Source organism: Erpetoichthys calabaricus, chromosome 16, assembly GCF_900747795.2.
Source record: "Erpetoichthys calabaricus chromosome 16, fErpCal1.3, whole genome shotgun sequence".
NCBI classification, from domain to species: Eukaryota; Metazoa; Chordata; class Cladistia; order Polypteriformes; family Polypteridae; genus Erpetoichthys; species Erpetoichthys calabaricus.
The window spans coordinates 57,410,950-57,426,390 of record NC_041409.2 but is presented as its reverse complement, the minus strand read 5'-3'; the positions used below and the strand labels follow the sequence as shown (position 1 = coordinate 57,426,390).

The 15,441-nt window shown below is 38.5% G+C and overlaps 1 protein-coding gene across 1 annotated transcript in view; it reads left to right on the top strand.

The window, feature by feature from the left end:
• The first annotated feature begins 8,637 nt into the window (after positions 1–8,637).
• psmc6 (proteasome 26S subunit, ATPase 6) overlaps positions 8,638–15,441 on the top strand; it is a 29,601-nt gene continuing 22,797 nt past the window's right edge. The window contains exons 1-7 of the mRNA XM_028821464.2: positions 8,638–8,788; positions 10,239–10,318; positions 11,491–11,530; positions 11,648–11,700; positions 12,065–12,132; positions 12,998–13,112; positions 14,075–14,162. Of these exons, the coding sequence (XP_028677297.1) occupies positions 8,704–8,788; positions 10,239–10,318; positions 11,491–11,530; positions 11,648–11,700; positions 12,065–12,132; positions 12,998–13,112; positions 14,075–14,162 (529 nt within the window). The 5' untranslated portion in view covers positions 8,638–8,703. The remainder of the gene's footprint in view (positions 8,789–10,238; positions 10,319–11,490; positions 11,531–11,647; positions 11,701–12,064; positions 12,133–12,997; positions 13,113–14,074; positions 14,163–15,441) is intronic.

The window sequence follows — 15,441 nt, the reverse complement described above, 5'->3', positions numbered from 1 at the left end:
GGTACATTTAATTGATATAGCACCTTTCTTGTGTTCAAAAGACTTCACATGAATTCATAATGAACAACAGGGAATATACGGTATTGGATACAAATAATATCTCCATAAAACACTAAATAAAGATAAATACAGGATATACAAAACATTCAAATAGAATAAGAGGCAATACATAAACTAGAATAAAATACAACTGCTACAAAAAAATCCTGAACAAATAACATAATTTGTGATACAAATGCAAATCATCTTGAGCACCTGGACAGACAGGGTAAACTGAAAGAAGGGTCAGAAAGTCAGGGTAAGTTAAATGCCTTCCTGGTCTAATGAGTTTTAAGTTTTTTTTGAAAGAATGGAGTGGGCTGATCTCATTCATGCAGGGAGGTTGTTCCAAAGTCTGGGTGCAGTGGAGCTGAAGGGTCTGTCACCCACAGAGCGCAGGTTAGTTTGGGTCACAACAAGATTGCCATATTCGATGAACTGTAATGGGAGGACAGGAGCACAGTGATGGAGCAGGGTACTGATGTAGTCCAGTGCCAGACCATTTAAAGCTTTATAAGTTAGAAATTTTTTACTCTGTCCTGAAGGATACAGGGAGCCAGTGAGGGTGGAGGTGGGCATTGTGTTCTCACTACTGCACATCTGTGTAGGGACTCTAAGTTTTGAACCAACTGGAGCTGAGATAAAAGATTAGAAGGGCCACCTGCCAGTAAGGAGGTACAGTGGTCAATGCAGGATGTAACTAAAGCATGAACAAGTTTCTCTGTATCAAAAAAGTAGAATAATGAGTGACCATGGGCTGTTACAGTGGTGAAAGTAAGAAAGTTTTTTAATGTGGTTTATGTGGGTAGAACAAGAAATGGAGGAATCAAAAATGACACCAAGATTCCTAGCAGAAGAAGAAGGTCTGATGAGATCATCATCAAGGGTGAATGACAAGGAGATCATGTTCCTAAGCCAAGCTTTAGTACCAGTTAGCATGACATTAAATTTGTTACAGTTTAATTGTGAAGTTTTATTCCATCCAGGTTTTAATTTCACAGAAGCAACTTGTGAGCTGAGAAAACTCTAATGAACTTTCACTTCTAACACTGAGCTAGATGTATCATTTGGATATAACTGATAGCCCAGCCTAAACCTACAAATAATATGGCTAAGCAGAAGCATGTAGATTCAGAAGAGTAGAGGGCAGAGAACAGAGCCCTGAGGAACTCCTTGTGTGACCAGTGCTGAGCTGGACATGCTGTTGCCAAGACAAACAAACTCTTGCCTGTTATTCGGATAGAACTTAAACCACAATGCCGGAGATACCCAGAATGTTCTCCATTCTAGACAGTAGAATATCATGCTTGACAGTATCAAATGCTGCATCACGTCTAACAGATTTAATATGCTATTTTGTCAAAGGCCTGCTGCCATAAGCAAATCATTAGTTAGTTGGAGAAGAGCAGCTACTGAAAAGGTCCATCACCTTATTACATGTTAAGTAAGTGGTGAGTTGGGAGGCCACAACTATTATGGATTGTAATGAATTATTATTATTATTATTATTATTACTATTATTATTTGCCCACTCCACACAGACAGCATGATGACACCTCCCTTCCAGACAAACTAAATAAGTTCTTTGCTGTATTTGAGGTACAGAACAGGGAGCCTGTGAGAAAATCGCATATGTCTCCAAATGAGCAAGTACTTTGTCTGACCACAGCTGATGTGATTAGAACTCTATCCAGAGTCAACCAAGGCAAGACCAAAGGACCAGACAACATACCCTGTCATATGCTAAGGTAATGGATAGATGAACTGACTTGATGTCCTCACAGACATTTCTGATACATCTTTAAGTCCATCAACCATCCCAGTGTGCTTCAAATCCACCACTATCATCCCAGTACCTAAGAAACCCATCATGGAGGTGCCTGAATGACTACTGCCTCGCTCAACTTACTTCTGTTACCATAAAGTGCTTTGAAAAGCTAGTCATTTGCACATATAGAGTCCAGTCGTCCTAACTATCCGCATCCTTTGCAATTTTGTGTATTGGAAAAACAGGTCCACTGAAAACACAAAACCTTTTGTTCCCCGCCTCTCACTAACACAATTGTATAAAAGAGATACATATTTAAGAGCTATGTTTATAGACATAAGTTTAGCATTTAAAACAACCGTTCCCCAAAAGCTGATTGTGAAAACGAGTGTGTTCCATACTTGGATCTTGGAGTTCCTGACAGAGAATACTCAAGTCAAGTCAGTTTGTATTTTCCACAACTGTTCCAACTCCATCATGCTGAGTACTGAAGCATGCTCACTCTTCTGCTCTTGATTATTGCACAGCAACACATACTTCTTATTACATCATCAAGTTTGCTGATGACACAACTAGTGCTAGGTTTGATAAGCAAGAATGACAAGTCGCCATATCTGTCTTACTAAACCATAGTTAATTTATGCACGGCGGACGCACCGAGGCGCATGCGCACTGCGGCCTTGGCGCCCGCCCCAGAGTCAAACGCAGCGGCTTCCCAAAACGCGGCGGCTTCCCAGAGTCAGTAGGTAGCGCCCAAATAACACAACGTGCTGCGCCGTGGCGCCCGCCCCAGAGTCAAACACAGCGGCTTCCCAAAACGCGGCGGCTTCCCAGAGTCAGTAGGTGCCGCCCAGACAACACAACCTGTGAGCGCCCAAACAACACAACCTGTACAGTCATGGATACAAACAATGAACGAAGGCGCCCACACAAAGAAACCGCTTTAGTTCAAATAGGGTTAGCGAATTAAATGGAAACTTTACCATGCCTACGACCTGTGAACTACACCTGAGGTAAAGCGTGCACGCCAGATTGTACAGCCGACCGGACGCAACCGCCCACACCACCGCATATACCCTCCATGATATTTCATCACGCAGCGGCTTCCCACCGAGGCACATATTGCGCCGTGGCGCACGCCCCAGAGTCAAACGCAGCAGCTTCCCAGAGTCAGTAGGTGGCGCCCAAACAACACAACCTGTTCACTACACTTGCTCTAATCCACTGTGCCAGTAATATAGATCCCACCAGTCGGTGTCAGCAAAGGCAACAGAATCACGTCTCCACAAAATGAAACCGCTTTAGTACAGATATGCGTATTGAATTAAATGACATTTCCCCAGATGCACCCACCCTCCATGATATGTCATCCATCCAGATATCGGATGGAACAGAAACTGATTGCCATTCTTGGATTTCCGATTCGCTAGCGAATCACGGGCTTACTTGTAAAGAATATGTGGAACAGTTGGCCATTTGATGCAGAGACAATACTCTATCCCTCAACATTGATAAGATGAAAGAGTTCATTCTTGACTTCAGGAAAAAATAATCTTACTACATCAGAGTGTCCACCAGTGGCTGTGGAGAAAAAGTGCCAAGATCCTCAGTGTGCATATAACTGAGGACTTCACATGCACTAACAATACCACTTCCCTAATTTTGAGGTGACTGAAGTGAGCGAGACTTCTGCCTCCCATTCCCAACATTTTTCAGAGGCACCATCAAGAGTGTTCTGATTATGGTTCGGTATGTTAACTGCAGCATGTCCAACCACAAAAGACTGTAAAAAAGAGTGTGGTCAGTGGAAAATCGTATTAGTGTGCCTCTCCCTTCTCTGAAAGACATATTCTTCGTTTGATGTGTCCACAAAGCCTGCTACATTATGTAGGACCCTTCTCACCCCTCTCATGGGTTCTTCATTCTTTTGCTATCCAGATTAAGCTACTACAACATCAGACTCACACCTATCAGCTTATGTGATAGTTTTATCCTCCAGGCTATCAGACTCCTCAACACAATGCAGCCCTCTATGATCTTCCATCATATTATAGTAAATCACAATGGCTTGCTCCAGTTTATGCAAAAATCACTTTGTCTACCATGTCAAAAGATGAGCCACTGCAATGATCTCTGGAACTTGCATTTAAATGGGCCTCTATGTAATTATGACGGTTGATTGTATCAGTTTATTGCCTATTTAAATTGTATGTTGCATGGTTTTGTCTATTTGCACACAATGTTTTGTGCTATGCATACACTGTGAGCCTGGAGTTTTTGTCATTTCATCTCTCTGTATTTTTGTATATGGTTAAGACGATAATGTAAAGTTCACTTTGAGAAAGAAAAAGAGATGCCTCCAGTCTGAAAACAAGACTTAATGAAATTCAGCAGTCGAGACGCAGAATTAATCATTGACTAGGAATGTCCACTTGGAGGGAGGACTCCAGTGAGGACTAGCCCACCAAGTAGTTTTAATGGAGGTCTGGGAAGGTAAGAGCAGACCACCAAGGCTAACATAGTTTAATTGAGGAATAATTGGGATTAGAAGGGGTAGGATGGGAACCCAGCCACAGGGGATACACAAACCAGTGTGTTTCTTTGTGCCGGTCCCAAGCCCGGATAAATGGGGAAGGTTACGTCAGGAAGGGCATTCGGTGTAAAAATTTTGCCAAATCAATATGCGGACAACAATACAAATTTCTATACTGGATCGGTTGAGCCCTGGGTTAACAACGACCGCCACCAGTACTGTTAGTCAACAGGGTGCTGGCGGAAATTGGGCTACTGTTGGCCGAAGAAGAAGGGGGAGACGTGTCCGGAGGCAGGAGAAGAGGAGGAAAGTAAAGAGAGTGGAACTGAGAGTAGGAACTTTGAATGCTGACAGTATGACTGGTAAGGAGAGAGAGTTAGCAGATATGATGGAGAGAAGGAAGGTTGATATATTGTGCATGCAAGAGACTAAATGGAAGGGGAGTAAGGCCAGGTGGATTGGAGGTGGATTCAAATTGTTCTATCATGATGTGGATGGGAGAAGAAATGGGGTAGGAGTTATTCTGAAGGAAACAGTATGTCAAGAGTGTTTTGGAGGTGAAAAGAGTGTCAGGCAGAGTAATGATTATGAAGCTGTAAATTGGAGGTGTGATGATGAATGTTGTTAGTGCATATACACTGCAAGTTGGGTGTGCAATGGGTGAGAAAGAAGATTTTTGGAGTGAGTTGGATGAAGTGATGAATAGTGTACCCAAGGGACAGAAAGTGGTGATTGGAGCGGATTTCAATGGGCATGTTAGTGAAGGGAACAGTGGAGACGAGGAGGTGATGGGTAGGTATGGTGTCAAGGAGAGGAATGAAGAAGGTCAGAGGACAGTGGATTTTGCCAAAAGGATGGACATGGCTGTGGTGAATACGTATTTTAAAAAGAGGGAGGAACATAGGGTTACGTACAAGAGTGGAGGAAGATGCACACAGGTAGATTACATCCTATGCAGAAGAGATGATCTGAAGGAGATTGAAGCCTGCAAAGTGGTGGCAGGGGAAAGTGTAGTTAAGCAGCATAGGATGGTGGTCTGTAGGATGATGTTGGATATCAAGAAGAGGAAGAGAGTGAGGGCAGAGCGAAGGATCAAATGGTGGAAGTTGAAAAAGGAAGACTGCAAGGTTGAGTTTAGGGAGGAGGTGAGACAGGCACTGGCTGGCAGTAAAGAGTTACCAGACACCTGGGAAACTACAGCAGATATAGTAAGAGTGACAACAAGAAGGGTGCTTGATGTGACATCTGGACAGAGGAAGGAGGAAAAGGAAACCTGGTGGTGGAATGAGGAAATACAGGGAGCATACAAAGGAAGAGGATGGCAAAGAAGAAGTGGGATAGTCAGAGAGATGCAGAAAGTAGACAAGAGTACAAGGAGATAAGATGCAAGGTGAAGAAAGAGGTGGCAAAGGCTAAAGAAAAGGCGTATGATGAGTTGTATGAGAGGTTGGACACTAAAGAGGGAGAAAAGGACCTGTACCGATTGGCTAGACAGAGGGACCGAGCTGGGAAAGATGTGCAGCAGGTTAGGATGCTAAAGGATAAAGATGGAAACATACTCACAAGCGAGTAGAGTGTGTTGAGCAGATGGAAAGAGTACTTTGAGAGGCTGATGAATGAAGAGAACAAGACAGAAAAGAGGTTGGATGATATGGAGATAGTGAATCAGGAAGTGCAACGGATTAGCAAGGAGGAAGTAAGGACAGCTATGAAGAGGATGAAAAATGGAAAGGCTGTTGGTCCAGATGACATACCTATGGAAGCATGGAGGTGTTTAGGAGAGATGGCAGTGGAGTTTTTAACCAGATTGTTTAATTGAATCTTAGAAAGTGAGAGGATGCTTGAGGAGTGGAGAAGAAGTGTACTGGTGCTGATATTTAAGAATAAGGGGGATGTGCAGGACTGCAGTAACTACAGGGGTATAAAATTGATGAGCCACAGCATGAAGTTATGGGAAAGAGTAGTGGAAGCTAGGTTAAGAAGTGAGGTGATGATTAGTGAGCAGCAGTATGGTTTCATGCTAAGAAAGAGCACCACAGATGCAATGTTTGCTCTGAGGCTGTTGATGGAGAAGTTTAGAGAAGGCCAGAAGGAGTTGCATTGCGTCTTTGTGGACCTGTAGAAAGCATATCACAGGGTGCCTCGAGAGGAGCTGTGGTATTGTATGAGGAAGTCGGGAGTGGCAGAGAAGTACGTAAGAGTTGTACAGGATATGTACGAGGGAAGTGTGACAGTGGTGAGGTCTGCGGTAGGAGTGACGGATGCATTCAAGTTGGAGGTGGGATTACATCAGGGATCGGCTCTGAGCCCTTTCTTATTTGCAATGGCGATGGACAGGTTGACAGACGAGATTAGACAGGAGTCCCTGTGGACTATGATGTTTGCTGATGACATTGTGATCTGTAGCGATAGTAGGGATCAGGTTGAGGAGACCCTGGAGAGGTGGAGATATGCTCTAGAGAGGAGAGGAATGAAGGTCAGTAGGAACAAGACAGAATACATGTGTGTAAATGACGGGGAGGTCAGTGGAATGGTGAGGGTGCAGGGAGTAGAGTTGGCGAAGGTGGATGAGTTTAAATACTCGGGATCAACAGTACAGAGTAATGGGGATTGTGGAAGAGAGGTGATCAAGAGAGTGCAGGCAGGGTGGAGTGGGTGAAGAAGAGTGTTGGGAGTAATTTGTGACAGACGGGTATCAGCAAGAGTGAAAGGGAATTCTACGGGATGGTAGTGAGACCAGCTACAGTATGTTATATGGGTTGGAGACGGTGGCACTGACCAGAAAGCAGGAGACAGAGGTGGAGGTGGCAGAGTTAAAGATGCTAAGATTTGCACTGGGTGTGACGAGGATGGATATGATTAGAAATGAGTACATTAGAGGGTCAGCTCAAGTTGGACGGTTGGGAGACAAAGTCAGAGAGGCAAAATTGTGTTGGTTTGGACATGTGCAGAGGAGAGATTCTGGGTATATTGGGAGAAGGATGCTAAGGATAGAGCTGCCAGGCAAGAGAAAAAGAGGAAGGCCTAAGAAAAGGTTGTGGTGAGAGAGGACATGCAGGTGATGGGTGTAACAGAACAAGATGCAGAGGACAGAAAGATATGGAAGAAGATGATCCACTGTGGCAACCCCTAACGGGAGTAGCCGAAAGAAGAAGAAGGGGTAGGATGGAACCTGTAATATTAGATGTAGTGATTGTAAATTGGCAGTGGCATACAGAAAAACATTAAATGCCTCATATTTCCTCTGAAAGCCAAATCAACACAGTGTTGATACTGTATGTATATTGTTAATCCATTTTCACAATTTGTGAAAAACATACATTATATTAACACGTGTGTTTGACTTTTCTCAGTTTAAACATGCTACTTTATTATTTGCTTTATGTGATTCCAATATGGAATTATCCATTCTCTGTTCCAAGTTGTTTTAGAACAGTAGTTCCCAAACCAGGTCCTGGGGGCCCTCTGGAGCTGCAGGTTTTTGCCCCAACCAACTTCTGCTTTTCATTGGACTTCTGGCCTAATTAAGTGAGCTGTTAGCTCCCAGTTTCCGTGTTTTGGGATCAATGAAGAAATTACAAAAGTAAGTGTGTTAATACAGCCATCCATCCATTTTCCAACCCGCTGAATCCGAACACAGGGTCACGGGGGTCTGCTGGAGCCAATCCCAGCCAACACAGGGCACAAGGCAGGAACCAATCCCGGGCAGGGTGCCAACCCACCGCAGTGTGTTAATACATTTTAATAAAAATTAAGCTGTTATATGTGGATAGTGTTTTTTTTTTTTTTTACTTTTTATTTATGTTCATCGTGATTTTCATTTTGTCTTTTAACTAAATAGTGGTTATGACACTATGTAGTTGCACCTTTTATCATTTAATGTTGTTTGTCGGGGTGTCTGCTTTGTTTTTAATTGACACTATTAGGATACAATGAAGGTAACACACTACACAGAATAAGGGAAAAATAACAGGAAAACATAAAAAAATATTTAAGCATTTAAAGCTGTAGCAAAAAATAAAAATATTTCTAAATGTCTTATAATGTAAAATCATACTGCTGTGCTTTTCTGAATGCAGAAGAAGAGAAGAATAAAAAAGACCAGCTATCTAAGTAAGATTAATATTTATCTCTTATTGTGAATCTGATTAGAACAAAAACTTGCAGCCACAGGCGATCCCAGGACCGAGTTTGGGAACCACTGTTTTGGACAAAAACTTGAGAAATATGGCGAGTTCCTCACTGTGAATATCGCGGCTTTTCTTGCCACCTCGGAAAACTCTATGGCATTGTCGTCAACACTGACGTAGCGATGAGTTCTATCCCAGAATTCGTAGGGCGCGCGTGAGCTGAGTTGTGCATCATGGCTGACCCCCGAGAAAAAGCTTTACAGGACTACAGGAAAAAGTTGCTGGAGCATAAGGAGATTGACGGGAGGCTCAAAGAGTGTATGTTTTCCGATCGCTTGGTTTCAAAAGCTTTCTGAAACTCGGCTGATGAATCACAACTAATTGATGCTGACTGTTACTTACGTAAATCGCTGTCAAGATCAAGTCGCTTTGTCATTCAGCCGGTGTCTATGAAGTCTGCCTAGTCTTGTGTTTTTTATTGTCGCTCGTTCGCATGTCGAATTGTCCTGGTGGAAAACTGAACCAGAATAAACAAATAAGATGCAGTGTAACACCCGTAGTGTGTCTGTAAGGCTAACGCGTTTAGCACTGTAACTGCGAGAACAGTAGGCCGAGCCGTTTAATTTGGACCTGAGCAAGATGCAACTTTAAACAGTTTTCTTACTGGTCAGCCAAAATGGAGAAAAAATGTACCAAAAGTGAAGTACATCTAATACGTTTAGCAAAATATCGACCAGACTGTATTATTCTTTGCATTTAATTGTCGTTCTTCTATTCATTTTTGCTCGAAAACACCGAGATATCAAAAAACGACGACTTTCATAATGTAAAGTTACCAGGTTATTGGATTCACTTTGAACTTTCGCTGACATATTTCTTGAGTTGTTGTCAGTCATTGCATCCCCATAATGTTGTAACAGGGCATTTATATCTCCGTCAACAACTTGTGGAGTGCAGGATGCTGCCATGCAGGTCGTCTTTTCATACTTGATTTTAAAGGATCAAATGTAATGGTGTTCTCAAAATTTGCTTACTTATTCGTGAGTAATATAACATTTGTAAAATATTGAATGGTATAGTATACTAGTATAGTCAAGTGGGCTTTATTGTCATACCATCAACACACATACCATGGTACTTTATACAATGGTGGAAAATTACGTTTTCCATCATAAAGACAAAGAACAATCAGTGACGATATGATATGTACAATGGACAAGGAATGCAGAACAGATGAGTAATTGAATAAGAGACTATGATAACGGGACGGACACGGGGACAGTAGGGTAATATTGCGTTCAGACGCATGACTGCCAATGGGAAGAAGCTGTTATTAGACTGTCAGTGTTTGTCCACAGGCTGTGATCCCATCTGCAGGATGATATAATCAGTATAGTATTAAACAGCAGTATTAGTAAAGTGATGGTTATTGTACACAGCAAAGAAAATGTCACTTAAATACATTGATAAAATGCACAATTTCACACACATTTAATAATTATTATCATTGTTAACGTACTGTCTTTTAATAATATTTCTAAATTAATCAATGTCTAGATTTAGTCAATAATATACTCTTTCATCTCTAATCTATAAATTAAATGGCCACAAGACCCAGGTGATGGTTTGTATTTAATAACTCAGTTTGGAATTTCATTATGTAGAAAAGAAATCGATATTTTTAAATTGAACATTAAGGATCTTGCTAATCATTTTCCAAATAGACCCATTTGTGTGCAACTTTTGTATCTTAATTTGTTTCTTTTAGTGAGAGAACAGTTGAAAGAGCTGACAAAACAGTATGAAAAATCAGAAAATGACCTGAAAGCTTTACAAAGTGTTGGGCAGGTAAGAGAAACCCAAAGAACTATTTAATATGTTCAGTTAAAAAAAATGCTTCTTTTTAACAGAAAAAACAAGTGGTGTGGTTTTGTAGTACAAGGTCTCGGTTCAGTCTGTGGGTTGCTGAACAAGTTACATCACCTGCCAGAGATCCTGTTACAGTAATATTAAAACTTCATCATGTACCTGAGATGGTGCTAGAAAGATGCTTTATAAAATTAGCAAGAGTGTTTATGTATATTTGTCTTGTTTTAAAAGAAGGATGTCTTAATGGTTTTGTTTTGTATTTTCTTTTATATAGGAAAAACATTCAAGTATTTATTACCAGAATAAAAAGCAGTTGCAATCTGTACTTAAGTCATTTGTTCACTGCATTACAATTTTGTATTGCAGTAACCAATGTGCATTGAAAGTATTTTGAGATATTCCCTACACACATGTACAGTATATGCAGCCAGCTAGTTCATTCTGTCATCCTGCTCATTTAATTTCCATTTCTGCATCATCCCAAAGACATGCGGTATTGCGTCATTAGAATCAGTGCAGCTGAGTGGTGTTATGATTTGGTTCCCGCTTTGAAACCATTGTGACGATGCCATATGGTGCCGTAGTGGTAGTATTGTCATGTCATGTGTAAGCAGTACAGTAAAATTTTTATTTGTATCAAATCTTGATAAATCCTGCAATATGCCATCATAAAGAATAAATAAGTTTAGAGACTGGATCAGTGCAATTACTTCTATATTATATAATATTTACAACTTTATATGGTATGCTATGGATCTTGTTTGAATTTTCAGTAAATGAAACTGCTTAAACCCATTTTAGACAAGAAAAGCAAAGTTAATTCAGAACACAATATGAAGGACTTATGTGGTCTTTTAGAATTTTGGAATTTAACAAAACAGGTTTATGTACTTCAAACAAAAACAGCTTTTTACACATGGTATTTTACAGTAGATGCAGTTTTTATTTCATACAAAAATGTTTATCTGTCTAGCATAATTTAAAAAAATCAAACCTTTAAATTAATGTTTATACAATCATGTGCAGAACACAACTTTGTGAACTACAGCATTTGAAAAACTTAATTTTACCCCCCCCCCTTCAGTTTGTTTAGGAAAAACATGGTTTTGTAAAGTTTCTTCATGTGATAATGTTTTTTTTTTTTTTTTCAGATTGTTGGAGAGGTTTTGAAGCAACTGACAGAGGAAAAGTGTAAGAACATATTTCAGATTTGTTTTTCTTGGATTACTGTGACATATTGTGCTATAAGTTTTACTTTGTTGTTATTGGTCAGATAATTCCCTTTTTTACCTTCCTTTTTCTCTCTAGTTATTGTTAAAGCAACAAATGGTCCTCGTTATGTTGTTGGCTGTCGTCGACAGGTAAACTGGTTTATGTATTGTTAACATTGTCTGCATTTTGCACATGTGGGTCATTATATTCTTCAGAGATTTTGTATGAGTTGATTATAGAATAGATGTCACTTTAGATAACTTTTATCAGAGCTGTTTTGTGTAATCCAAGTAGAAATAAACATTTTAAGAAAACAACATGTACCAATTAGAAGTGTTCTTGTGGAAGATGGTCTGAACATTTTTTTTTTTTATTGGGTGATGTAGACTTTTACTTCCTTAGAGCTACACGGCACTGGTTTCCAAATCTGGCCCTTCTGTGTGAATTAGCAACATTTTCCTTCATTGCATTTGTTTAAATGTTGATTGCTATTGATGTGTTTTCATTTTACAGCTTGACAAGTCAAAGCTGAAACCTGGCACCAGAGTGGCCCTGGATATGACAACTTTGACAATAATGAGGTACATATGCTATTTAATATTCTTAATGTTTTTTTATGTGTATGAAAGATCTCTTTCTCCTCTTTAAAGTACCTATGAAATTTGTACACTGTGCCATATATGCAGCTGAAAGTTAATTGTTTATAATTCAAAACATGTGTGTAGTAGTAAGTATAAATGGATGTTTTAAATTTTCTGTGTATTAAGTTTCTTTTACAAGTAAATTTTCATTTAAAACTAATTTCACCAAGTGATTATTCTTGTATGCATCTGCCTAGCTTGTCAATGTTGTATTCATCTGATGTTAATGCTGAAAGTGTTGTTTTCTGTTGCTGCCTTTGTGCTTTAAAGAGCTGGGTTTTACATGATTTTAGTTATATATAATATAACTCGGTGGGCTCAAGTAAAATCTAGTATCATTGATAAAAACTGTGCAAAATGCCAATTACTATTTAAAAAAAAATTAAATTAGTAAAATAAAAACCATTTGATTTTTTTGGTCATAGAGTGTAGCTCTTTATGTGCACTTTATTTAATGCATCTCTTTTGTTCATTATCTTTAAACCTGCTAATGACTGAAATAGGATCGACAAGTAACTCCACTAAATAGATAGAAAATCCTTTATTTATCCCCAAAGAGAAAATGTTACAGAAGCTTCCAATGACGTGACAGGGAAAATGGACATATCCAGTATTTACATTTCCAGCATCATGCAATAAATAAAACCTTGAAAAATGAGGTTTTCTCCACCAAGTCTGTGTTATTTTCTACATTGGAGATGTACAAATGCATTAATGAACATTTACAATGTGCCTTTTGGTTTAAGTTAAATAAGAAAAGATTTGTGTACTATACATAACTATTTCACTATTTTCTTTCTTTTAGGTATTTGCCTAGAGAAGTAGATCCACTAGTCTACAATATGTCTCATGAAGACCCTGGCAGTGTTTCATACTCCGAGATTGGAGGATTGTCAGAGCAGATTAGAGAACTGAGAGAGGTGCTCCATTACTTGCAAAACAATAACCTATTACATGGAACATTAGATGCATGTGACTTTTGATTTATTGACAATTGAGTTAAAAAAAAAAATCTTTATAATCTTAGATTCAAAAATATTTAAATGTTTTAAGGTTAATCTTTTTTGTAATAGAGTATAGTAAATGTAAAAGTAAAGGTTATATCACTCTACTCCTGGTTCTCTATTTTGCATAAATCAAATTTATGTACAATTAAATTTTCTCTTGGCAAGTGCCTTTACATTGTTGGACATGTTTTGCCCATTATTTTTGTTTATTTAGTAAATAATTGTTATTTTCAATTTTATTTTACAGTCCACATACTTTATAAATAAGCCTAATACACATGCAACTTGATTTGTCTTAATGCATATATATACTTTTTACTGCTGGTGTTTTCTTATGAAAGTACTAGATAAACAAAGAACTTTAATTGGATGAAAAAAATAGAAAGTAACATTGATATCTGACAGAGGTGAATCAATAAAATGTTTCTTACATAAAAAAAGTCATAAACGCTTGTGATTTAATCATCAACTCAGTATTAGATTTCTTTTGAAGTATTTACCCAAAGACGTTGACACATTTAAAACTATAATCATTAAAAAATGATTAAAAACTCTTAATACACCTGTTGTCAATGACATAATCCAAGTAATAAATTTACTTCTTATTTAGATGTTTTGTCTCGAGATGGCAATCTAGTTCATGTAATCTGAGAGTGACCACAGCACATATTTTACCTACAGACTGAAGAGTAACACCTGGAACTCTGATTTGAACATGTTATATTAGATAAGACTTTGTTATACTTCAATATTAAAATAATCCCATTTGGGGCAACATTCTGATCATTCAGATTTGCATTTCAGAGAAGTCAAGAATCTTGGTTCTGTTTAGCATTTAAACAAAAAAAAATCTGAATAACTATTCTTCATTGCAGGTTATTGAGCTTCCTCTAACAAACCCAGAGCTTTTCCAACGTGTAGGAATAATTCCTCCAAAAGGATGTTTGCTCTATGGTCCTCCAGGTAATGTGTGTGTACATTTACTTTTGTATTTCTTTGCAGTACAAAGAAGGAACAGAGTTGAAAAAGGCTGAGGACTAATTTGATTTGCAGCAGATTTTTTCTGGTGTGTTAGTGATTAGAAGTATAAAACTAGCATCTCAGAAATATATTGGTGTCAATATATTTAATATATATTAAAGTCCGTTAAGACAGTGATGAATAACCCACTTTGTGGAGAATGAGGGCAGTTAGTTTTAATTCCAAACTAAACATTTATTGTAAGGCTAAGGCTTAGTTTGAACTGCATCATCTCATTTTCCTGTTTCTGCCATCAGGCCTGTATATTCAGAATTAATTTACAGTGTCCTTGTTTCTGTAATTTTTAGAAATGTTTGCACAACTTTGGCATCCAGAATTGTGGTACATCATAATGTTATTTTTGCATAATATGAAGTATGTTTTTGTCTGATATTTGCAAATTGGCTGTTTTTATGACTGTTCTGTGAATGTCTGGATATTTTCCCAGGCAGGTATGGAGGAAGTTGCTAGGGACAGAAAAGTTGGTTCAGCCTAGCTCCCTGTGTTCCTATTGTAACCCTCAACATTTAAACCAGAGTGGAGAAGTTCATGATGGTTATCAGAAACTGCAAAAAAAAAAAAAAAAAAATTAAAAATCTGTTGCAGTTCCAAATAATGTTACATTTAAAAATAATAAGTTTACTGAATAAAATGAGTCCTCAAATACCTGGTAATGTTTTACAGTAGGTAAGGCTTCAGTTATAATAATGGAGAAATACTTCTTGAAAGCGTAGCAGTTCAGATGCTTCCTTGTTTGCAAATTGAGAAATATTGACAATGACAAAAGTAATCAAAGACAACACACAAATCTTTTTTACAGTCAATAATGTGATCCCTATTGAAGGTGGTATTGCATTTTTCTGTTACTTTGCCACATTTGCCTTAGACTCTTCAGGTGGTATCTTTCTAAAATATAATTTTGTCAATTTGGGAGTGTTTCCAGGTTTAGCATGTTTATGGAAAAATATTAGATCTGTTTTATATGCATTTCCTTCAGTGTGTCTAAACTGAAGTGATACAACCGTAATGGCTGGATTGTACTAAAATAGCATTTCAGTAAAATAGTGTGAATCTAGCCAACGTAAAGTGTTAACATATACGTTTTTTAAACATCCTAAAATGAGTAGCTATCTAAAGAAAAACAAATAGAGGATATACTGTATGTTTTGTTAGTGTTCAAAGTTCTGGAGTTCTGTTATTAGCTGAATTTAAGATGCAGAAA